At 40.0% G+C, this 26,875-nt stretch overlaps 1 protein-coding gene across 9 annotated transcripts in view; it reads left to right on the forward strand.

Moving 5' to 3' along the window:
- Positions 1-2,885: 2,885 nt before the first annotated feature.
- LOC125451546 (lethal(3)malignant brain tumor-like protein 4) overlaps positions 2,886-26,875 on the forward strand; it is a 290,557-nt gene continuing 266,567 nt past the window's right edge. For 3 of the 9 annotated variants that reach the window (XM_059645844.1, XM_059645843.1, XM_059645845.1), the window contains exons 1-3: positions 2,886-3,569; positions 4,678-5,003; positions 26,628-26,812. In XM_059645844.1, coding sequence (XP_059501827.1) covers positions 4,877-5,003; positions 26,628-26,812 — 312 coding nt within the window. In that variant the 5' untranslated portion in view covers positions 2,886-3,569; positions 4,678-4,876. Of the gene's footprint in view, positions 3,570-3,718; positions 4,218-4,677; positions 5,004-5,381; positions 6,484-26,627; positions 26,813-26,875 lie in introns of those variants that run through there. The other 6 variants (XM_059645841.1, XM_059645840.1, XM_059645839.1 and 3 more) reach the window with 6 other exon arrangements.

Here is a 26,875-nt window from a genome sequence, read left to right on the forward strand (position 1 = left end):
ACTCCCTCTTAGTTGTATCACTTCTGCTGCGCCAGAGGCAAGAGAACCACATTTTACACACATTTGATCATTTCTGTCGTTCTTTATATGTATTTATACTGCATCTCAGCCATATATTTAAATAATTCCATGTTTTGTGTGCTTGATCAATGCATTCTTTTTAGAATATGTGGCATATTTATTCTAAAGAAATCCAATTTCTAGTCTTGCTCGTTTACTTTTTTATCGTCTCATCAAAGGATAAATTTGATTCTGTAACCCTTCCTCATCTCACTTCTTATTTTAAAGACTTACATCAAGTCTTCTTTCAATTTTCTCAGAAGAAATAATTGGTTGCAAACACGTTAACAGAATCTTGGCACGAGTATCCATCAAAAATAAATACTCATTAGTCCTACATTAAGAAGCAAAGTTCTATATTTGGAGTTCTTTGTTTTTGAAGAAACTGCTACTCAGATTCATAATAATGCATTGGTTAAATGTTTTAAAAGGATTTGGACAGAATATTGATTCAGTGGAGAAATGAATCATAAATATACATCTGGAAAATTAAAACAAATGACTGGTCTTTTTTAATTTAAAAGAGAACACAAAAGCAGTGTAAAATGTTTACTATGTTGTTGTTTTCAAACGTTTTTTATGTCTTTTCATTTTATTATAAGGCTCAAATGCAGATTATGCTCAATCCCAATCAAGAGTCAGAATGACAATAAAAACCACATTTACTATGTATGCTTCTCGAATATTCCTTTGAGAAATATGTTGATGTTTCATATTCTGTTTCTTTTCCTCTCCTCCAATTGTTCCTTTTTCCCATATGGGAGGAATAATTTCATGCTCAATCCTTACATCTTTACATTTTTTTCTTCCGCTCCCTTCCATTTGGATGTTATTTTATTCTTTTGTGGGAAGTTGGACATCATTTGTTAGTAGAGCAATGACTGCTAATGCAGAATTGCCCCTGTGAAGGTGGTGGTGATCTGTCTTCTTGCTGTAGTGCTTGGGGTGTGGACACACCCATGGTGCTGTCAGGATGGGAATTCTAACATCTTAACAAAGCAGTGATGAAGATATGGTTCTATGGTTCAAAGTCTGAACAGTGTATGGCTTACAGGGAAGTTTGCAGGTGATGGTGTTTCCAAGCATCTGCTGCCCGAATGTCTTTAGGTGGTTGAGGTCCTGGGTTTAGAAACTGAAGGTGACACAGTAAATGTCTGCAGTGCATCATGTAGATGATACACACTGCTGTCACTTTGCATTGGTGTGAAAGGGGCTGAATGTTGGAAGTTTTGAATGTGGTACCAGTCAGGCAGGCTATTTTGTCTGGAGTTGTTGGTATTGCCCTCAACCAGGCAAGTGGAGAATATTCTCTCACATTTGTGACTTGTGCTTTGCCTGGAAAGAGGGGTAGTCAGGATTTGAGCTCCTTATCACAGAACTCCCAGTGTCTGACCTGCTTTTTCAGCCCAGAATTTTATGTGGCTGATCCAGTTCAATTTTTCATCAATGATAAAACTGTGATGTTGATAGTGAGGGGTTCAGCAATGGCAATACCTTTCAATAATATCAAAGGGCCCTGGCTGGATGCTTTCTTGCAGAAGGTGGTCATTTCCTATACTTGAAAGGCACTAAGCGTTACTTGCTGCTTCTCAATCGAAACCTGAATATTGTCCAGGTCTTGCTCCCAGGGACTGATCGGACGCCGGAGGAGTTACAAATGGTGCTGAACATCATGCAATCGTCACTGAACATCCCCACTTCTGTCTCTTTGGTGGAAGGTCATTGACGAAGCAGATGAAGACAGTTGGCTTGAGGACACTACTCCGAGGATCATCTGCAATAATGTTTGGGAACTCCAGTGATTGACTTAGAATAACTACAACCCATTTCTAAAGAGAGGGAATTGAAATTTGAGGCTTGAATGCCATTACCAGGAGCATTAACTCTCTGCCTTTTCTCAGCTGGGAGAGAGAGGCAGACAGCGAGGTGTGGAGCGCACCCACTGCTGGAGACAGGAAAGCAACAATTCCACTGTGTTCTGATGAAAGAAAGAGAAGAATGGAGAGGAAAGTGCTAAAGCTGAGAACCCACCTTGTACTGAGAAACTTCAAAAAAAATGAAAGAACTGAAGATGCAGAAACAAAAACCAAAATTGCTGGAAAAATTCAGCAGGTCTGGCAGCATCTGTGGAGAGTAAGCAGAGTGAACATTTTCCAATGACTGTTCTTCAGAAGAATTTGACTCACAACCCCACCTCTCTCTCCCAACTGAGAGGAATCTGAAGAAGGGTCACTGCATCCGAAATGTTAAATCTGCTTTCTCACCACAGATGCTGCCACAACAGTTTTCCTTTGGGCTAGGCACAAATCCAGCCAGTGGAGAACTTTCCCCGCTGATTACTATTGATTCCAACTTTTGTTAGGTTCCTTGATGCCATAGTCAGTCCAACATCGTCAACAGCAGTCAGATAGTTTCAATATAAGTAGCTAACTATTCACCTCCCTCGCTTCTCCCATGCTTGTGCTGATAGCCTTGCTGAGTACCTGGTAGTTTATAGCTCCCAACCCTCTCAGTAGGAGGTGGGTTCTCAGATTTAGCACTTTTCTCTCCATCCTCCCATTCCTTTCACTCAGAGAAAGGCGGAGCTCTCACGACCACCTCCAGCAGTGGGTCTTCTCCGCGCTTGCGCCGAGAAAGGGTTTGGAGTCAATGCTCGTGTGAAAGGCATTCCGCCTCAGATGTCAATTCTCTCCGTTTAGAAATAGGGGAGGAAAGAAGCTGGACCAGTGCTCTCCCAGCGCGGTTAGGCACACCCCTTCTCCCTTTGCAGAATGGAACACACTTTGTTTTACACTTTTCTGACAGTTTCTGCTGCCCGATGCACTGACTTTTTTTTAGTTTTCATGACGTGCAATGCGGAATTGCTGTTGACTGGTTTCCTAATGAAACTACTTCAACAATTCAATTTTTTTTAAACGGGGGAGGGGGAGTTGAGAAAGCAACATCTGTTCGATCGAGAAACGCAACATGCTCTGTTTTCCACCGGTCTATATTGTGTCCCCACCCCATTTCCCTGTATGTTTGTAGCTCAGCTTTAAAAAAAAACCGTTTTCCTGCACTAACACCTCACATTGCATTTCCAGTGCACTTACACATAAAAGAAGAAAAAGTCAGCCGTTCGGTAGAAGGTGCTGCGCGTTTGCATCCCGAAATATTACTTTGCAGACATCTGCCCGCTCAAGTTGCAGTATTTTTGGAATTTTGCGGCAGTTCACCCCCCCCCAATGTTTTTCCCTATAATAATGCACTCAACATTGCTGTGCTGTAAATATTCTGCGCTCCGCCATTTTGATAAATATCCCTGTTCTGCAAAGGTTTTCTTTGAAAAAAAAATCCTTCCTTGTTTGTTCTCTGTTTTTTTGCCTTTTGGAGAAAGTCAATGAAGAGAAATGGTAAAGTGTTTGTTTTTGGCCAGGACCGAGAGGACACGAGAGTGGCTGCGCTGTGGGAAAGGGAGGAGGAGGTGAAGGGTTGCTGCTGTGTTCAGTTGAGTTTCCACTTGTTTCCAGGTATTTGAATTTCTTAGTTTGTCGGCCAGTTATAAATGCTTTCATTTAACGCATTGCCCTTCCAAAGTGGCGGCACCGATTTCTTTTTGGCCGCTGCGTGCAGGCTTTTCATTTCAGTGACAATTTCACACGCCCGCTTGAGAGATGTAACTGCATTTCGGTCACACACACGCACAACCCGAGTGTGGCATTTGGTGGAAAATGTTAACGCTCTTTTTTAAAAAAAAATGTGCTTTTTCTTTCTCGCAGTTTACAGAAACACGGAAGTAACACGCTGTAGGCGAACGGAAGCACTTATATATATGCAGATTGGAGTTGAATTTTTATTTAGTTTTCTCTCCGCCCAGGAAGCCCTTTTTTAAAAAAAAAGCATTTTCAATTGAAGACAACGTTCAGTTTGGTTAAGTCATTATGTTGTGTAAACTGATCAGGTGGAGAAGTGGAAATCGGCGATGCTTTGAGTCTAACAACAGAGGGAACTATTACCACCGTATTGAGTCACAGTTTAGCAGATTGTATCTATCCTAACTGGATAGTAATTGTTAATCGAGGAGATCAGAAAAGATGGCACAAAGCGCCGCGCCGCAATTGTAGTAAAAAGCTTCACCCCGTTCATCGCACAATACTGTGAAAAATCACCGAAGACATGTAAGTGAGTGTTTTTAAACGAGTCAACTGGATGAGGAGACACCCGACTGTCGGTCACCACAAAGTGAACAACTTCTTGTCACCAAATATTAAAGGTCGTTAAGCATTTTGGGCCAAGAAATCTGAAGGCGATGTGCGCGTGTGTTTAAGGGGAAAGCGATTGAAACGTTGAAACACAGTGATAAAATGTTCATGAGTGAACACTGATTAATTTGAGACATTGGTAGTGTGGTACTTAATGCACATGACATCGGTTTTGAGAGGAAATTTTCAAGTGCAGTAAAATTCAGTGAGGGAAATACAAGTTTGTGATGCTTAGTTGTCATTTCCTTTTTCTGTTTCACTGGTCACGTTTTCCTGTTATCTCGAATTTAACATTCGAATTAAGCTAGTACTTAATAATATGGTCAGCAAACGTATTTGCCAGATCTGGTATTAGCGTCTTTTTGTTTGTTCACAGTTTTATGAAAGGGTGAGGAATACTTCAACCGTGATTACTCACTGAACTGTACAATCAACTTCAGTTTTCTTAAAAAAGTGGACTGAACAACATCTAGCAGCAATGTATGACCGAATGTTTGATGTATAACCGAATGAACAGAAGGAAATTCTTTAACGTGATTTTTATAACAGCAAATCATCATTGAAGAGGGAGCAGGATGAATGCTGGTGATGTGCTGGAGGGGCCTGTCCGGAGTAGAGCGACAGATGGAAGTCAACTGATAGCATCTAGTGCTATCCCCACAGAAATGACGGCAGAAGTTGGCCTGCCCCTCAATCTAACAGGTGAGAGGATTTTTTTTCCTGTACTTTCAATCTCTCAGGAGCTTTCTTTGAAAAAAAACTTGCATAATAGATCCTGAAAAAGTACTTTGTGCCATGTATGCCGAAATGGATCGGGAAATATTACACGTATTTAATAACAGAAGCTGTTCCTTTCAATGATAAGTTTATACTTCCTATGTAAACTTTTTCTAAATATAGCTGTGAATTTAAAAAGCTGAACATGTATCACAAATGGATGCTATGACTTGAAAATATAACTCCTAATGAAATCAATAACTATTCACATCAGTGCTGCTGTTTCTGAATGGAATGCATGAAAAAAAGGGAAAAAAATCTTTCAAGCACAATGTAACTGAATTCATAAATTTGCATTTCCAGAAGGCAAGTGATGCCAGGTCGATCTGAACTGCAAAGCAATGAAGTCTAGCTTAAAAGGCCATCAGAATGTGTATTTGGTACATTACTTAATGGGGTAATACACAATGGATCTATTGATTGGAAATAATATAAGCCAAGAAAAGCATGTTATAGAGGACAAATAGGTCACTCATTGTTTGACCAACAATGTGTTAGACTGTGTGGGCAAGCTTTTACCAAACAGGATTAGCCATGTTAAACTATACTGTGGTAAGAAATGTGTAGATGGAGTAAAGTTCCTACCTGAATGAACTGAAATGTTGAATATATAACAGCCTCTCTAATGGATTAAAGATCTTGATATTCATAAATGTTCACTTTCTACCAATATTTTCTATGAGAAAATAATTTTTTGCAACAGCTTAAAATGGTGGATTAGAATGGTATAGTTTTGGAACTTACACAGTGCTTTGCACTAAAAATTATCAATAGCCTATTATGGTTGGATTGTGGGTTCAAGTCCCATTTCAGAGCCATGAGCACAAAATCAAGGCTGACATCCAATGCCATGTAGACAAGATTTTTGGACACCTCGGACAGATGTTTCAAAAAACAACAAGGGTACAATTTCAGAGAAGAGCTGGAAAACTTGTTCCCAGTATCCTGTCCATTTATCCCTCAATCAACATGCTTAAAAACAGATTATCTGGTCATTATCACATAAGTGTTAGCGAGAAGTTGCTGCATGCAAATTGCCTGCCATATTCCCTACACTATAACAGTGACTGCACTTCAAAAGTCTTTGATTGTGGAGAATTCCAGGAATTCTGAAAGGATGAACTAAATGTGTTTTTTTTGTTCTGTGACCATTTAAAATGCATTTTTGAGGTAATTTTTCATTTATCTGTTGAATGCACAGCATAGTTTTGTAAAAGGAAAACATTGTGGCATTACAGACTCAGTTGTTACATACCGTGTTGTAAAGGATTATACTGGTATCTTCGTACCTTTCTACCTACTGTTGATGCTTCTCTTTCACTTTTTCACTTGATGTGACATTCATCTTCCAAGATTGAAGCATATATCTACAAAGTACCCATGTTCAAACAAAACTACAATCATGGTAAGCAGAGTGTAACATAAAGACTGTGCAACCGTTGTAAACTTCAATTGACTACATGTTGTAAGCTCCTAATTAACTGTTATTTGAGATGTTGAGTGCTACTAATTTTGGTGTAGTTCATGTTTGCATCCAAGTGTCTTTTGCTCTTGTATTAAACATCAATAGGCACTGCTGTCAGAATCAGTGCCTGCCAAAAGACATGGCTTCAGACACTGCGCTGAAATGCCTTTCAACACTGCAATTTCACAGTTGCTTAACTATATAAGTGCTTTTGCCAGATTATGCAGGAATGACCATGTTACTGAAGAACATATTTGTAAAGGTTGATTTCAAAGCAACTGCCCAATAAAAACGAAGATATGAGAGACATTTGCAGGTGTACAGAGTCCAATTATATGGGATAATTCAGTAGTGCATACTTTACTTTTTGAAGCTTCGTTGGCTTATTTTGAAACCTATTTTTAATATAACATGCACAAAATCTCTGATCTCTTATATGCTTGCATGCAAATCACTTGAAAATTGCGTTCTCCCATAAATTGTTGTTCAGCATTTATGGAAAAGTTCTGTTTGTATCCCAATAAAATGTTTCTCTGTAGTAATTCATAAACACATTTGAACAATTTGAATTTAAATATCAAAAGCAATGTAATTATACATGTGAGTTCATGAAATCTGAATAGAAAGACATGCAAGAGACCCTAGATTTTTATAAACTATTTTCTTAGCATATGGGTGTCTTTAGCGAGACCAGCATTTGTTTAAAAAAAATCATTCCAACACTTATTTTTATCTTGCCCCCTTTTAATTAAATTGAATTTAAGCAATCTCAAAGAGAAGGTGCGATAAGGATTTCACCTTTTTCGGAAAACATTTTCTCCTCATTTTGACCTCTTCACATCGGAGAATTTTAAATTGCTTACTTAGATATTTTTCAGAAAATGTTTCTTTCCTCGACTGATCATCACTTTTTTTACTGATCCTGACCCTTGTTGGAAATTGGTCTGTGGACGACAGCTGCCTCCTGTAGCCTTCGCTAACTGTTATTGCTGACATGTGCCTGTGAATCTAAATTGTGTGTGTCAGCATGTTACAATTGTGGATGCATTGCAGCTGAGCATGATGCTTTTATTGGCCATCCAAGCACTAATGCCATGAATTTTTAACTTGATCAAGAATGTGGGCTCCAGCTGATCGTTCCTTCCCCATTTTAGGAACATTGAGGATAATAGTAGTACTTCTGTTGTCTTCTTAACTAAAATAAGTTGGCATATTACTGATCAATTGTCCAAAGCAAGGATATTGGGTTTCATGTAATGAGCTATTGGATAACCCAAAAAAGGGCTTGCTCTTGACTGAAAGTAGCACAGACTTTACGCAGAGAGTTGTGAGAGCATGGAATGCGTTGCCGGCAGCAGTTGTGGAAGCAAGGTCATTGGGGTCATTTAAGAGACTGCTGGACATGCATATGGTCACAGAAATTTGAGGGTGCATCCATGAGGATCAATGGTCGGCACAACATTGTGGGCTGAAGGGCCTGTTCTGTGCTGTACTGTTCTATGTTCTATGTTCTATGTTCTAGACTATTTTTCTTATTGCTGCGATTTTCTTTTCTATTCTGCCTTGAGGATGTATTTCTCTTATCTCTGGTTTGAATCAGATCAAGAACTGACTTAATGGAACTGCAGTGATCCTGCAACCTTTTCCTTTGAACCAAACTAAATGTCTCCTTGATTAGAGTTCTATTTGACATTTCTTCACGTTTTTCACTTGGTACAGCTCTCAGATATGGCAATTTTTTAAATTTTCATGGAGCAAAGAATGTAGGGAATTTTTAAAAATAAGTATAAAGTACAGCCTCATCGTCCCCTGAAAAATTCTAAAATTCAGAATACCTCCTGCTCAGTTGACAATTTGCAACATTTTCTTCTCGTGGAAACCAATCAGTTGCAGTTTGAATTCCTTTACCACAGTGCAAAGAGTAGCCATATGCCTCTAAAAGTGACTTCATTCATTTTAACAGTGAGTACTTTGCATGGGTGTAAGGCACAGATTTGTAGTTATATAAGCAACAAGTAGTAGCTCAGGAATTGTCAATAAGATGTTTATTTTTGCTTTGCTTTTTATAACAGCAGTGTTCTAGCATAAAATGCATCAACTTTGCAATACATGTGCTCGTGAACTCAATAAATGCAAGTAGGTTACAAGAATATTATTTAAGTCCTTTCTATATTTTCCCAGAGAGATCTCTTTTCATGATTTATAGTCAAGAGAATTGTTTTATGAGGTTTTCTGTTACGATTTGTTATTACATTATGAGTTTCCATTACGTATGCTACATCTGCTGGCATTTTTTAGCATCAGTCGATGATTTTACTTGATTAAAAGATTGCAGAAGATAAATTGAGGCATTGCAACAATCTTCAGCCAGAAGTGCTGATTGGATGATCCGTCTCTGCCTCCTCCAGAGGTCCCCAGCATTACAGACACTGGTCTTCAGCCAATTCGATTCACTCAATGTGGTATCAAGAAACAGTTGGAAGCATTGGATGCTACAAAGGCTACGGGCTGTGACAACATATTGGCAATAGTACTGAAGACTCACCGCTTCCCTAGCCAAGCTCTTCCAGTACAGTTACAACACTGGCATCTACCCAACAATGTTGAAAATTACCCAGATTATGCTCTGTACTTAAAAAGCAGGGCAAATTTCACCCAGCCAAAGTTACTGCTCCATCTGTCCACTCTCGATCGTCAGTAAAGTGATGGAAGGTGTCATCAACAGTGCTATCAAACAGCACCTGCTCAGCAATAGCCTGCTCAGTGACACCCAGTTTGGGTTCCACCAGGGCCACTCAGCTCCTATCCTCATTATAACCTTGGTTCAAACATGGACAAACGAGTTGAATTCCAGAGGTGAGGGAAAGTGACAGCTCTTGACAACAGGGCTGCATTTGATTGAGTGTAGCATCGAGGAACCCTAGCAAAACTGGAATCAATGGATATCAGGGGGCAACCTCTTTACTGGTTAGAGTCCCACCTGGCATATAGGAAAATGGTCATGGTTGTGGAGATCAGTCATTCGCAGCTCCAGGACATTTCTGCAGGAGTTCCTCAGGGTAATGTTCTAGGCCCAACCATCTTTAGCAACTTCATCAATGACCTTCCCTCCATCATAAAGTCAGAAGTGAGGATGTTTGCTGATGATTGCACAATGTTCAGGTCCATTTGTGAGTCTTCGGATACTGAAACAATCTGTGTTCAAATACAACAGGATCTTGACAACTTCCAGGCTTGGAGTGACAAGTGGCAAGTAATATTCGTGCCGCACAAATGCCAGGCTATGACCATCTCCAATAAGACAATCTGACCACTGACATTTTACAGTGTTAGCATCACTAAATTCCACACTTTCAAGATCCTAGGGGTTACCATTGACCAGAAACTCAACTGGACTTGCCATATAGCTACAGTGGCTACATGAGCAGGTCAGAGGCTAGGAATGCTGCGGTGAGTAGCTCACCTCCTGAGTCTCCAAAGCCTACAAGGCACAAGCCAGGAGTGTGATGAAATAGTCCCCACTTACTGAGATGGGTGCAGCTCAAACAACACTTAAGCTTAACACTATGCAGGACAAAGCTGCCTGTTTGAATGGCCCTGTATCTACAAGCATCCACTTCCTCCATCAGTAGTAGCAGTGTGTACTCTCTACAAGATGCAATGCAAAAACTCACCAAGAATCCTTAGACAGCATCTTCCAAACTCACGACTGCTTCAGTATAGAAGGACAAAGGTAGTGAATACATGGGAGGACACCACAAGCATGTTTCCCTCCAAGCTACTCAGCATCCTGACCATCGTTGGGTCGAAATCCTGGAATTCCCTTCTTAAGGGCAAGTGGGCCACCCCACAGCACATGGGCTGAGGTGGTTCAAGAAGGTAGTTCAACACTACCTTCTCAAGGGGCAACTAGGGATGGGCAGTAAATGCTGGCCAGCCAGTGACGCCCAAGTCCAACCAGTGAATAAAAAATATTAAGCACAAAACCTTTAGTAGTCCTTATACCTCAGCATTTTTTATACCAATCTCATTTCATTCCCAGTGCATAAAAAGTGACAAAAATGGAAATGTTCACATACACAGCTGGTCATTTGATATCTAAAAAAGTTAGTGCAGTTAACTGGGAAAGGCATTTATATCATGCCTCAAACATGCTAAATCAGCCACGTCATGATTATGCAAAATTTCAAATCGAGCCATAGAAGACAATATTAGGGTAGATGATCAAAAGCTTGGTCACAAAGACAAGACTTAAGAGCATCTTTAACGGCACGAAGAAGAGTGGTTCATGGAAGGAATTCCCGAACCTTGAGCCTTGGCGACTGAAGGAGTCACCAATTGTGGAATAGTTATGCTTCAGAAACCAGAATTAAAGAAGCACAGATTTCTGAGTGTGATGGAACTGGAGGAATTAGAAACAGTCAGAGGGAGGGGCAAGTTCATTGCAATATTTGAGAACATGGACAAGCATTTGAAAATGGGATCCATACTTGACTGGGCTCTGACAGGATTGATGGGTGTCTGAGGCTCGTGTTCAGTGAGGATGCTGCAGCAGAGTTTTATCTAATCTCAAGGGTATAGATGTTAGAATTTGGGAAACTGGCAAGGAATGCTTTAGAATAGAACTCGTGGTGACAAAAATACAGATGAAAGGAAATGGCAGAAACAGCTGATCAGTGGTCTCAATTTTGAGAGATAAGCAAACCCATCGGCTCTGATAAAAACAAAACAATCCCCAGTGAACCGTGCTGCACCTGTGGAAAAAGTTATCATTCTCATCAGAACCGTCCGTCATTTCATTGTGCTTGGAAAAGATTGCAGAAAACTTTAAGAAGGTAGTTTTTAGGATAGAGCAGGTAACAGGAGTATCTCTGTATTCTTGAAGGTTGCTAAAATAGTGAGTATTTTCTGCAGTTGTGAATGGAACCTGATATTGCTTTTAGTGGCCCAACCACATCTGGCAATGAATGGCAAAGGTAGCTTTTAATTATACCCAATAAGAATTCAAGAAGTAGGAGCAGGAGTAGGCTACGTGGTCACTAGAATCTGCTTCGCTATTCGGTCTGCTCATAGCTGATTTCCTGTTGTATGTGCAGTTGCTCAACTATTCCACAATTTCATTGGTTCCCTGAGAAATCCTGCCTTTGAATATATTGAATGATCAAGTACCCGCAACGCTCTGGAGTTAAAAAAAAGCCAAAAAATTCGCAAACCTATGTGCTAAGAAATTTCTCCTCACTCTAGCCCTCTGACTCCCTCCCTGTGCTGTTGTACAGTTGTGTTTCTGACAAGAGAAAATTACCTTTCAGTATCTATCCTATCAAAACCCTTAAGATGCTTGGATGTTTCAATAAAATCACCTCTAGTTCCTTTGAAATCCAGAGACGATGAACCCAGATTATAAGCCTCTCAGCTTAGGCCAACCCAGTTCTCTCTCAGGAACGAATCTTGAGAGGCTTACTATACTCTCAAAGACAGATATATCATTCCTTACATATGGAAATCAGAACTTCATATAATATTCCAATGTGATCTCACCAAAGCCCTTTATAACTGTAGCAGGAATTACCTTGTTATTGTAGCCCATTTTCCTTGCCACAGAGGACAATATACTTTTCTGCCTTCCTCATCACATGCGTCTTTTTGAATGCCTTTCAGAAATCTATGGCATCTACATCTAATGGCTGCCGCTGATTGACCTTATTAATTACTTGCTCAAAAAACTCAAAATATTTACCTCTGTGTCAACCCACTGCAATCAGGCAGTTCCCCCCCACCACCCCCCGGAACTTTGCAATGCCCTAAACATCTGCACAAAGCCTCTGACATGTCCCTGAGGACACCTGTTCTTCATTATATACCTCCCCTAACAACATTCCACTCCATGTAAGGACTCGACTTTGTATGTGCCTTTCACTGAATTTAAGGATAGGCAATGGTTCAGCAATGTGATCTGCGTTCTGTGAAATTAAAGCACCACTGACGTGCTCCAGAACCCAATTTTGCACAGCACTGCACCCTGACCTTGTTAGTGATATGTTCATTGTGTTGTTAAGGTACGCTGGTGAAGGGCATTGAGATAAGGGCATACGTACCTAGGGCAAAGTGTCCTCTTGTGGAACTGTGGTAGTGCCCTTACCGCTGATCCAGAGGCCCAGTTTCAAGTCTCACCTGCTCCAGAGGTGTGTAATAATATCTCTGAACAGGTTGATTAGAAAGATAGATATAATAAAAAAAGAAAAAGAAAGTACCTCAGGCAAAGGGCCCTCTTGTGGAACAGTATTGCCGTACCCATGGACTGGGAGGCCCGGATTCAAGCCCCACCTGATCCAGTGTTATATCATCTCTGAACAGGTTGATTAGAAAATCAGGTTAATTTTCTTTCACAGAGTACCTAGGGCACGCATAGAAAGAGACTTGGCCCTTTTAGATGACAAGGTGTAGAGCTGGATGAAGACAGCAGGCCAAGCAGCATCAGAGGAGCAGGAAAGCTGATGTTTTGGGTCAAGACCCTTCTTCAGAAAGAAGGACCTTTCTGAAGAAGGGTCTAGACTCCTCTGCTGCTTGGCCTGCTGTGTTCATCCAGCTCTAAACCTTGTTATCTCAGATTCTCCAGCATTGGCAGTTCCTACTATCTCTGGCTCTTTTAGATGACTGTCATTTTCAAAAATATTTATAATCAACCTGTTTGCATATGTTGAGGCATAGCTAGAGGCAGGGACATTAGCACTTTGCCACAAGAACCCTTGTCACTTTTTAATGTGATTAGATTTTATTTTCGGTCCAAAGTAGAATAAAGAGATGCTGAGGTTTTCTGGTATGTTGGTAGTATCCCTACCTCTGAGCTGGAATGTCCTAGTTCAAGTTCCACCTGCCCCCAGACAAGTACCATAACCTGTTCCAGCAGTCTGATCAAAAAGTGAAGTGGTTGTGAGGACATGGGGGAGTAGGTTTGTAAGTAGAAATATTTAATTGCATTCTGTAAATAAACCTATTATCAAGAAATATATTACTGTCTCTCAGTCTGTCAACCGATTTCAGATTAATTTATCATGGCAGCAAAGGATGGTGGCTTCAAGATGAAACAGAGGGTTTTTCTTTTTCAGACAAAAGATTGTAATCTGAGTTACATTTGTGAAACAACTGACTGAAGGCAGGTATGAAGTGTTAATGTATCATCTCCCATTGCTATTCTTTGAAACTGAACCTTAGACAAATGGAAAAAGAGAGTGAATAAATGCACATGGGTCATAGCTTTACTCAAGAGAGGACAAGGAATTATCTCGCCATTGTCCTGGCAAAAGCCATATTGCAATGAAGTACATTGTTTCCGTCAGTTAGACATTGATGAAAGTTTGGGTACCCTGTTAACGATTCATAGATAAAATTTAAAAGAAAGATTATTAACAGATGCTTATAAGTTCCTTTTTTTTTAAACTAGCTGTTACTCTGGAGCCTATTGGATTCCACAATATGTTCGATGTAAACAATTATAGAAATTAAGTTTGGGAACTTCTTCTTCAGTGCTTGCTCTCAAGTTGTTGGATAGTGCTAAAGTGTAAATGGAAAAATAGGACGTTGAGAGTTCCATGATCATGGCCTTGCAAAATTGGTCAGAAATAGGGCGCAGAGTGTCATTATAACAGAAGTATCACATTCGGAAGGAATAAGGATGGAGTGATTTTTTTAATTGCAGATTTGGAGGACAACAGGTTTGCAGTAATAATTGAAGAACGAACCCCAGAAATACCTGGGAACAGTGAATCAGATAGGATTCAAAATAGCATAATGAAGTAAACTGACCAAAGCAAAAACACAGCTTTTGAAGTAATGCCCAACATGGAATGTTCGGAAGTTGAAGATGAAGTTGATCAGTCTGAGGGATTTGTACTGGGCACAAGAAGCTTTGCTCCAGAAATGAATGTACTTTCCTTGGGTTCATTTAATTGCACCATGTTGGACAGTGGTTGCACATTGACAATAAGTGAATCGATTGTTATTTTGATTCAACGGCAAGGATTGAAGTCCAACTTGTTTCTGGCTCAGGAATGACATTGCGTTAAGGTCATGAAAAAGAGACTGGTGATCCCACATGGAATAGCTGGAGTAAGCCACTTGACCTATGCAGAAATGTTACCAACAACCAGGGAGACTGTTTACAATGACCATCAAGTTATTTGCTTTCAAACCATGCAGCAATCCTTTTGTTTTATAACGGTTGTATTCACATTAAGTCCAGAAGTAAAAATAGTAAAGAAAGGACATAGTCTTTGGACCTGAATGACTGCAGCTCAAGCAACATTTCTGAAGCTTGGCACCATCTCAGGAAAAAGCAATCTGTTTGATTGGTACCCCACCTACCACCTTCAACATTCATCATTGTATAGTGGCAGCACTGTGTACCATCCACAAGATGCATTGAAGTAACCTACAAAGACTCCTTTGACATGAGCTTCCAAATTTGTGACTGCTATCAGGTAGAAGGACAAGGGTATGTGAACTCTACTACCGACGAATTTCCTCAAATCATCTGCTATTATGACCTGGAACTTTATATCCCTTCCTTCAATAACTTTAGGCCAAATCTTGGAACTCCATCTCTAAGTAGCAGTATAGGTTTACTTACATCCCAAAGACTGCTGTGCTTAAAAGAGTGCCTCATGGATTTGAGATGGAGGAAATGGTGTAATTATCTCATGAGGTGAGAGTGGACAGGTTGGGCCTGGAGTTTGGATAAACAAGAACTGATCTGAAGGAGACAATTGAGACTCGAAGGAGGGTGGAGGTGTTGAAGGAGATATTTCTCCTTGTGAGACAGATGAAAACTATGAAACAAGGGTTAAAATTATATGCTATTCCATTTGAGACAGATATGAGACATTTTCTGTCTCCAGAGGGTTGAGAGCCTTGGAATGCTTTTCGTCAGAGGATCAAGTCATTGAATATTTTAATGGCAGTGATAGATTGATTCCCTTGTTTGTCAGAAGCCTAGGTTATTGGTTTAGAAGACAGCGTGGAACTGATCTCAAACAGCTTGCTTATAGGTTCAACAAGTAATAGACCACTGACCTAGTGTCAGAGTCGATGATAGAAAGATTGTTTTCTTTTGTGGGAGAGTCGAGGGCTAGATGGCAGAATCTCAGAAGAAGGGGCTGCCCTTTTAAAAGATGTTAGTCTTACTTCATTGGTGGGTAAATGATTGGAAAGGGCTTTGAGGGATAAGATTTATGATCACTTGGAAAGGCACGGTTTAATTTGTGATGGTCAGGATGGATTTGTGAGGGGTAGATCATGCCTCACAAAATTATTGAATTCTTGAAAAAGGTGATCAAACATGTGGATCAAGGCAGAGCAGTGGATGAGGTATACATGGATGTAAATAAGGTATTTGATAAGGTTTCCCATGGTAGGCTCATGCAGAAGGTAAGGTGGCATGGGATAGAGGGAAATGTGGCAGATTGGATTCAGAATTGGCTGATCCTTAGAAAACAAAGGGTGGTAGTGGATGGAAAATATTTAACATGGTGTTCAGTTATGAGTGGTGTACCACAAGGATCTGTTCTGGGTCCTGTTCTATTTGTGATTTTTGTAAATGATTTGGATGAAGGAATGGAAGGGTGGATTAGTAAGTTTGCGGACGGTACGAAGGTGGGTCGAGTTGTGGACAGTGCGGAGGGCTGTTCTAGGTTACAAAGGGACATTGATAGGATGCAAAGCTGGGCTGAGAAGTGGCAGATGGAGTTGAACCCTGAAAAGTATGAGGGAATTCAATTTGGAGGGAAAAACTTGAATGCAGACTACAGGAACAATGGAAAGATGCTTGGCAGTGTGGAGGGGCAGAGGGATCTTGGGGTTCATGCCCACAGTTCCCTGAAAGCTGCCACCCAGGTGGATAGAGGCACTAGGAACTATAGATGCTGGAGAATCTGAGATAACAAGCTGTAGAACTGGATGAACACAAGCAGGCCAAGCAGCATCAGTGGAGCAGGAAAGCTTACGTTTCGGGCATAGGCCGTTCTTGTTGAGAAGGTTTATCTTCTGTTAGCTTACATTAATAGAGGGCTCAAGTTCAAGAGCCGTGAAATTATGCTCCACCGATACAAAACCCTGGTTTGGCCACATCTGCAGTATTGTGCCCAGTTCTGGTCGCCTCATTACAGGAAAGATGCGGCAGTGTTGGAAAAGATGCGGAGGAGATTTACCAGGATGTTGCCTGGAATGAGGGAAAGGTCTTAGGAGGAAAGGTTTAGCGAGCTAGGGCTTTTCTCTTTAGAACGATGAAGGATGAGATGTGACTTGATAGACGTATACAAAATGATCAGAGGTATGGATAGAGTAGACAGCCAGAGACATTTTCCAACGGTGAAGGTAGACATTACAAGGGGGCATTGCTTTGAAATGAGTGGAGGTAGACACAGGGGAGATGTCAGAGGTGGGTTCTTGACTCAGATAGTGGTAGGGGCGTTGAATGGATTGCTGGAAAGGGTAGTGGAATCGGCCACATTAGGGGCATTTAAGCGGCTATTGATAGGCATACAAATGATAGTATAAGGAAGAACATAACAAGAACTAAGAGCAGGAATAGGCCATCCAGCCCCTCAAGCCTGCCCGCCATTTAATAAGATTATGGCTGATCTTTTTGAGACTCAGCTCCACTTATCCGCCCACTCACCATAACCCTTAATTCCTTTACTGTTCAAAAATTTATTTAGCTTTGACTGAAAAACATTCTATAAGGTAGCTTTAACCGCTTCACTGGGCAGGGAATTCCAAAGATTCACAACCCTTTGCATGAAGAAGATCCTCCTGACCTCAGTCCTACATCTGCTTCCCTTTATTTTGAGGCTATGCCCTTGAGTCCTAGTTTCACCTGCTAGCGGAAACAACCTCTCTGCCCTCACTTTATCTGTTCCCATCATAGTCTTGTATGTTTCTATAAGATCTCCCCTCATTCTTCTGAATTCCAATGAGTATAATTCCTGTCCACTCAGTCTGTCCTCATTATCCAACCCTCTGAACTCTGGAATCAACCGAGTGAATCTCCTCTGCACCCCCTCCAGTGCTAGTATATCCCTTCTCAAGTAAGGAGATCAAAACTGCACACAGTACTCCAGGTGCGGCCTCACCAGGACCCTATACAGCTGCAGCATAGGCTCCCTGTTTTTAAACTCCATCCCTCCAGCAATGGCAGACAAAATTCCATTTGCCTTTTTAATCACCTGCTGCACCTGCAATCTTACTTTTAGTGATTCATGCATAAGGACACTCATGTACCTCTGCACAGCAGTGTGCTGCAGTTTTTTACCGTTTAAAACATAGTCCATTTTCCTGTTATTCCTACCGTAATGGATGACCTCACACTTATCAACATTGTACTCCATATGCCAGACCTTTACCCACTCACTTAGACTATCTATATCCCTCTGTAGACTTTCTGTGTCTTCTGCACAATCTGCTCTACCACTCATCTTAAGGTCATCTGCAAATTTTGACACACCACACCTAGTCTCCAACTCCAAATCATCTACGTAAATTGTAAACAATTGTGGTCCCAACGTTGATCCCTGAGGCACTCCACCAGCCACTGTCCGCCAACCAGAAAAACACCCATTTACCCCTACTAAGATAACAAAGTGTGAAGCTGGATGAACACAGCTGACGTTTTGGGCCGAGACCCTTCATCTGCAGTTCCCGTTATCTCTCATTTACCCCTACTCTTTGCTTTCTACTGGTCAACCAAGCCTCTGTTCATGCCAATACATTACCTGCAATACCGTGCAACTTTATCTTATGTAGCAACCTTTGTCAGATGCCTTCTGGAAATCCAGATACACCACATCCACAGGCTCCCCATTGTCCACCATGTAAGTAATAGAACATAGAACATATAACAGTACAGCACAGAACAGGCCCTTCAGCCCACAATGTTGTGCCGACCATTGATCCTCATGTATGCACCCTCAAATTTCTGTGACCATATACATGTCCATCAGTCTCTTAAATGACCCCAATGACCTTGCTTCCACAACTGCTGCTGGCAACGCATTCCATGCTCTCACAACTCTCTGCGTAAAGAACCTGCCTCTGACATCCCCTCTATACTTTCCACCAACCAGCTTAAAACTATGACCCCTCGTGCTAGCCATTTCTGCCCTGGGAAATAGTCTCTGGCTATCAACTCTATCTGTGCCTCTCATTATCTTGTATACCTCAATTAGGTCCCCTCTCCTCCTCCTTTTCTCCAATGAAAAGAGACCGAGCTCAGTCAACCTCTCTTCATAAGATAAGCCCTCCAGTCCAGGCAGCATCCTGGTAAACCTCCTCTGAACCCTCTCCAAAGCATCCACATCTTAATGTCCCCAACAAATTCCACCAAATTAGTTAAACATGACCTCCCCTTCATGAACCCATGCTGGGTGTGCCCAATGGAACAATTAATATCCAGATGTCTTGCTATTTCTTCCTTAATGATAGATTCAGGCATTTTCCCCGCTAACTGGCCTATAGTTACCTGCTTTTTGTCTACTTTTTTTTAAATAGTGGGGTCACATTGGCTGTTTTCCAATCTGTGGGAACCACCCAGAGCCCAGTGAATTTTAGTACATAATTACTTGTGCATTTGCTATTTCCTTTATCACCACTTTTAGTGCCCTGTGATGCATTTCATCAGGGCCAGGAGACTTGTCTACCTTTAGCCCCATTAGCTTGCCCAGCACTGCCTCCCGAGTGATAACAATAGTTTTTAGGCCCTCACCTGCTATAACCTTCTTGCCATTAGTTTTTGGCCTGTTTTTTGCATCTTCCACTGTGAAGACCAACTCAAAATAACTGTTTAATGTCTCGGCTATTTCCTCATTCCCAGTTATTAAATTGGCCTTCTCATCCTCTTAAGGACCAATGTTTACCTTCGCCGCTCTTTCACGATTTACATATTTATAGAAAACTCTGCTGCCTGTTTTATATTCTGAGCAAGTTTACTCTCATAATCTATTTTACTTTTTTTATTACTTTTTTTGTGGCTTTCTGTTGGCCTTTAAAGATTTCCCAGTCTACTAGTTTCCCGCTAATCTTTGCTTATTTGTATGTTTTTTTTAATCTGTTATTTTCCTTTACTTCCTTGGACATCCATGGCTGACTCTCTCTCTTCCTACAGTTCTTATTTATCACTGGATTATACTTCTGCTGAGCACTTTGAAAAATAGTTTTGAAAGTCCTCCACTGTTCCTCAGTTGATCCACCGTAAAGTTTTTTTTCTCTCATTTTACCTTCCTCCTCCCTCATCCCATCATCGTCCCCTTTGTTTAAGCACAGGACATTGGTGCTGGATTTAACTTGCGCATGCTCCGACTGTATTTTAAATTTGCCCATACTGTGATCGCTCCTTCTGAGAGGATCCCTCACTGTGAGGTCATTTACTATTCCCTTCTTATTACACAGGACTAGATCGAGGATAGCTTGCTCCCTTGTTCCAATACATATTGTTCAAGGAAATCACTGTGGATGCATTCTTTGAGCCCCTCCTCAAGGCTGCCATGACCGACCTGGTTTGTCCAATCGATATGTAGATTAAAATCCCCCATGATAATTGCTGTACCATTTGTAGAGGTGGAGGTTAGATAGACCTTAGGTTTAGGGTAAGAGTTTGGTACAACATCGTGGGCCAAAGGGCCTTTACTGTGCTGTACTGTTCTATGTTCTATGAGAAATTTCTTCCTCCAGAGGGGAGTGAATCAGTGGAATTTATTGTTGCAGAGGGCTGGAGGGTCAGTTTATTAAGAACACTTAAGGCTGAGACCGACACATTTTTAATCAAGGATCATGGGCTAAAAGCAGGAAAGTGGACTTGTGGATTTTCAGATAAACCATGATCTCCTTGAATGTTGGAGCAGAATAAATGGGCTGAATGGCCTACTACTCCTGTTTTATGGTCTTATGATGTCACCATCATATCAACCATGAGCTTATTCAATGGCTCACGGTACCAAATTGCCTACTCCTGTTCCTAATTTGTATGTTTTGGTAACTCACCATCTGATTCCCCGAAACCTGACCAAATCTACAAGGCACAAGTCAAGTATTTGATGGAATGCTGTCCATTTGCCTGTTGAATGCTGGTTCTACAAGACTTAAAAAGATCAACATCGCCCAAAACCAAGCAGCCCAAGTGAATGCCTTCCCACCTCATTCGCCACATTCAACACTCTTCCATTCTATCACTGATGCAAGCTGATGCGACTTCAACAGCAAGACGCACTGCAGCAATGCATCATGACTCCATTGGTAGCACCTTTCTGCTTCATAACTTCCACCAAATCAAAGGCAAGGGCAGCAGATGGATGGGAATGTCATCACCTGCAAATTCCTCTCTCAGCCACACAACAACCAAACTTAATATGACATAGTGTTTTTCCCTTGTCTCTTGGTCGAAGTCCTTGAACACTATTCCAAACAGCACTGTGGGCTGTCCCTACACTATACAGGCTGTAGCAGTATAAGATGGTTTCTACCTTCATACCTCAACTGGCTTGAGATTGATTTAATGGGCGAGTTAAAATCTAGGCAGTTGGCTTGGTGTTTGTACCAAAAATACATGAGCAAAACAGGTTCAAATCTTCTGCTAAAGACTGTGAAATACAGCTATAGAGGGTTACCTCAGAGTACCATGGGATCTTGATCGGATGGGCCAATGGGCCGAGGAGTTGCAGATGGAGTTTAATTTAGTTAAATATGGGGTGCTGCATTTTGGAAAAACAAATCAGGGCAGGACTTATGCATGTAACGGTAAGGTCCTGGAGAGTGTTGTTAAACCGTGAGACCTTGGAGTACAGGTTCATAGTACCTCAAAAGTGGAGTCATATGTAGATGGGGTACTGAAGAAGGCAGTTAGTATGCTTGCCTTTATTGGTCAGTGCATTGAATATAGGAGTTGGGAGGTCGTGTTGTGGCTGTTCAGGGCATTAGTTTAGCCACTTTTGAAGTATTGTGTGCAATTCTGTTCTCTCTGTTACAGGAAGGATATTGTGAAACCAGAAAGAGTTTGGAAAATACTTGCAAGGATGTTGTCAGTATTGGAAGTTTTGAGCTGTGGGGAGAGGCTGAATTTACTGTGGTTATTTTCCCTGGAGCGTTGGAGGTTTAAGGGTGACTTCTCAAGGTTTATAAGTCATGAGGGACATGGATAAGGAAAAATAGAGTAGGCCTTTTCCCTGGGATGGGGGAGTCCAAAAATAGAGGACATAAATTTAAGGTGAGAGGGTAAAGATTTAAAAGGGACTTGAGGGGCAATTTTTTCATGCAGAGGGTGATGGGTATATGGCATGAGCCATCAGAGAAGGTGGTGAGGGCTGGTACAATGATAACATTTAAAATGCATCTAGATGGGTATATGAATAGGAAGGGTTTAGAGGGTTATGGACCAAATGCTGGCAAGCAGGACTAGATGTATATACAAAATCTGGATAGCATGGATTTGTTGGACCAAAGGGTCTGTTCCTCTGCTGTATATTGCAATGACTGTATGACTCTATGTGGCAGATGCGTGTTATGGATGATTGATATTTTGCTAGTGGCACCTCATTTCAGATATTTGAGTACAGCTGAGCTAAATCTGTGTTTTGTAAGCGTTTAAACTTGCTTTTTAAGGTAAAGTTTTTAGGTTTTTAATTGAAAATGGAAACTTGGAGGTCAGTCAACTTTTCAGTTTGCCATCAAGCTGAGAGTAGGAAGCAATGTTTTGAATGCCGAGATTTGGCCTGGATTTCATTTGGCTTAGTTTTGATGTTAAGCTGTTAACTCATGATTCGTATCAGTACATCTGTGTTTTATCTATTTTATTAAATAGAGATTTGATTGAAAATTAATCGGAGTGAAATTTCTCTGCATGTACTTGTGTTAGGAATTAAGTAATAATAAGAATAATGTTCTATCAGAAAGTTCAATGTATACCATTAATATTCCTGTCAGAAATATCTTGGATAATATTTTGCTGGTTTTCTGACAAGAAATTATATTTGCATCGCATTTATGTATGTGATTTATATGTATTCTTAAGACATGTAGACCTTGCATCATATTCTGTTTTGTATTAAAAGAGCAAATTGTGAGTAAGGAGTATGATTTCTATTGATATTATTTATTTTAGACTTTAGATTCTGAACTGATAGCACCTTGATTTTAGTCTGTCTGTATGAGAGGGTTTAGTAATTAGTTTTACAGTTGTTATTGGAGCCATGATTTTTAAATTAATGTCTGTCAGAGAGTTGGTGACGATATGGGCAGTTAAAAGAGCTGACATGAGTTTGTTTAAATTGAGAGATTTTTGTGATCATAGAAAAGAACCATTTGAAAGGCATTTGTTTGCTTTTGGTTCAGCGTAATCACATTTTTTTTGTTTCAGGGGAAAAATAACTCAGATTGGAAAGCTTGGAAGAAGTTTGCAGAAGATTGGGGTCAGATGTTAGACCACTTTTTCCTGGAGAAGGGAGTTTGTTCAGAAGTGTTAGGAATAGTTTACTTCTATATAAGGGTTTTCATTCGAAAATTCCGGACCAGAGGTGTTTGGTTAAGAAATCTGAATGGTGATTTGAAGCTAAGAAAGGTTAAGCTCAGTTATGTAAATAATCAAGGGACAGACTGACAAGCTGTCAGGTGGGAATTGAAACAGTTAAGTCAAACTTACAGATGTGATAGAAAAGGGAAGTTTCTCTCTGGCATTTGAGTATTATAAAATAATGCCATTGAGAAGAGACGTTATTGAATTTACTGTGTGTTTTGAAATCTAGAAACAGTGTTATCTGTAAATAACTTGGTTTGTTTTATTTTATCTTTGTTCCTTTTATGTAATAAACTCTGCCTTATTGTGCACTGCTTACTTACATTTCAGTGAGAAATCACCAGATTAAATAAACAAAGACCAACTATAATCTACCAAGCCAAGTTTCAATTTTGGATCTGCCTTGTCCAGTAATAATATCAGTGGGATAGAACAATTCTATGATTTTAGCTATTACCATGCATTAATCATGCAAAAACAATGTGCAATTATATTGCGACCTGGGGAGTCAGTAGAGCACGTGGAAGTTACATAAAAGTGAAATTACCATAGATTTTTTTTCTTCCTGATGTACATCATTGCAATCCAATCATTGAAACAGACAGCAAGCTTCGAAGTCATGATTTATTGACTTGAAAATGGATTTGTGTTTTATTTGCAATATATTTTTTGTTTCCTTCTGTTCTTTTTCTATTTTTATCTCCACAACAATGTTTGTGTTAAGGAAGGTAGGTATTAGATTTCTTTTACACAAATGGTTTCAAGGACATTGACACAAGTAAACCACCACACCATGCAATTAGCCTTTCCTCTCTCTATATAAGGAAGGACTTCAGGACATCCCAAAATGTTTTTAAGCCAATGAACTTCTTTAATCTGTAGTCACTATTGTGATGCAGGGGACAATTGTTCTTCACTTTATTGATCCTTCTCCTAATGCTGTATTTGGATATACATTGGCTTCCTTGAGCAGTTCTCAATACTGACTTCCATATGTGTAATCATAGAAATCAACTTTTTTAGATTCTCTTTTCGCAGCCTTTATTCATATAGTTACAGTAAACCTGCAAGCTGGCAATGACTGGAACCTACTCCAGTGACTGTGGGAAGCTCATGCAATTAGGTGGTTCAAATAGTTCTAGTTGCCTGAAATGTAGGTGCATTAAATAGTAAAGTGCTAATTTGTTTAGCATTTAACTTGCTGTCAGTGGCAACACTGTAATTTCTAGCATGGATTGAAAGCACCTGCTTGGCTGACACACACTACTTTTGGCAGTAGATGCACTCTTATTTATATTGGTAGATTTGGAGTGGAGCTGCAGAGAAGCTGAATATGAAAGTACTGCAATTTCTTCTGTGAGGATTGGAGATGTGACCTTGTGTCCTTCTGTTTAGAAGCAAAAAAAAATAGAAATCTACATAATGGTTGGTTAAGACTCTCTTCCATTACCTCCCAGATTTGCTAATTGGATACATTGCAAGAAAATGCCTTGCCCATCAATATTGGTAGCTGAAATGCTGAAAGATGTGTATTTTATTTGTAAACCCTTACATTCTTCTTACTTGCTTTTTAAAACATGAAATGACTCCATTTCTGTGATAATTGCGGTAGGTTTACTACTGAGAAACTGAATAAGTGCAAGATGGAGACTAAACAACACTTTATTGGGTGAGATGGTGAATGCTAGGGCAAGTATAGTGCAGAGCATGAACATAGCGCAGGTCTGTTAGGATGAATGACCTTTCTCAGTGTTATAAAACTCCATGTATTTTGTGTAAGAAAGTCAGAATAACAACTTGAATTTCTTGTTTGTAGACTTTTCTCAGAATATGGGTGTGGACTAGAAATGTAGTCATTGCACTGCTGGCCTTTTTGAATTGGCTGATAAACATTCTGGTTGTGATTAGGAAATATTACAACCCTGTAATGGCATGTTTATGTTTCTGAATCAGTGATTGATAGGAGGTTGTTCTTTCGCCACAGGTGGCAGTAACATCACTTCATATTACTGTTTTCATAATATTATTATTGGTCATGATGCTAGACCTGCCAGCAGACACTTATTATTTCACTAAAATTGACACAACCTAAGAGTCAAAACATGGACAGAATATTGTGAAAATCCATACATGTTATTTATTGGATGTCTGTTCAGTGGATACACTGTTCAGCTACCCTGACAGCACAACCTAGTAAACATCCTGTGATTTCACCAGAGCTCCCAATGTTCCACTTTAGTATAATTGGAAAAACTCTAGTTTTAAATGACAAACCAATTTCATAATTGCTGCTGAAAACCTTTATTGGCATTGAATATACATTTGCAGAAAACTAATTTTTTCTGCTTTAAACAACAATCCACTTTTGTCTGCTTTTGGTAATGGCTGGGCTAATAATTACTGTTTAAGGGTAGCATTTTATGATACATTCTTGATACTAATTGACATTTTTCATTTGTGCGCTACAAGCTTCCTGATTACTCCCTACTAACTAAGATAGTGTTTACACAATTTTTTATTCCAAAATGCAAATACCTATTAACTTGTCATTTGATAAACTTAACTTTGCAAAGTTAACTGGATGTTTACAGCAGTGTTATTTATTGCAACATTTCATTAATTTCTGAGATTCCCACCTATGGCACATTCAAAGTGTCTTTTAACAGACATGAAAATCTTTTTTGTTGCTCAGTAGCAGCAGTGTGTATGATCTAAAAGATGCACTACAGAAATTCACCAAAGATCCTTAGATAGCATCTTCAAAACTGATAACTATTTGCGTGTCGAAGGGCAGCAGATACATGGTAACACCACCTGCAAGATTCCCCCCAAGGCACTGACAGTCCTGACTTGGAAATATTTCACCGTTTCTTCACAGTTGCTAGGTCAAAATCTTGGAATTCCCTCCCTCACGGCCTTGTGGGAAAACCTGCAGAATGTGGACTGCAGCAGAGCAAGATGACAGCTTACCATCATCTCAATGGCAACCAGGGGCAGCTGTAAATGCTGGCCAGTCAGTGGTACTCGCGTCTCATGAATGGATTCAAAACAAGTCACGATATATCTCGAAAGCAAATGTATTTAGGACTGTGATTAATTTGACTTAATTTGTAGATGTCAGGTATACAACAATATAGTTCATCTGATTCTTTTTGGCTACTTTCCTTCAGCTTGCTTAACTATTTGAGTGTTTATGGTAGTTCCCTGATAAGTTTAAAGTAAAAACAATTTGCAGAATCTTTCATTTTGTTTATTGTTAGTTTACTTTAAACCTGCAGAATATGTGGTGTATATTTTCACCTTGAACTTTATTTGGTTCCATTTAACTGAATGTTTTAGCTTACAGGAATGGTCATTGCATTACATCTGTTTTTACGTAAGCATATAATCCGAATGATATTGTTCCTATATCAAAATAGTTAAATTGTTAAATATTCGTTATCATTTTCATTTAAACAGAATGGACAGAATGAAAATAGCTTTGAGTAGTTTAAAATGATTTTTCTCTTTTATTTCTCCATGTCCTTTTAAGTAAGTAATTCAGAAGGAGGAACGATGCTATCTGAAGAAAAAGGCTGGCAGGCTGTACCAATCAAAATTGAAAGAATGGATGAAGAAGCTGAATCAAGCAGTGCAGCTGATGTGCAGGACTTCGATATATATAGTGCCATGGAATGGAAAAATGGAGTGGGTATCTTGCCTGGCAGTGATCTAAAGGTATGTATCTTTAACTTGAGCTTTTACATTTTCTGGTCTTTCATTTCCCCTTCAAATTTCTGC

The sequence above is a fragment of the Stegostoma tigrinum genome, chromosome 5 (assembly GCF_030684315.1).
Source record: "Stegostoma tigrinum isolate sSteTig4 chromosome 5, sSteTig4.hap1, whole genome shotgun sequence".
Taxonomy (NCBI): domain Eukaryota; kingdom Metazoa; phylum Chordata; class Chondrichthyes; order Orectolobiformes; family Stegostomatidae; genus Stegostoma; species Stegostoma tigrinum.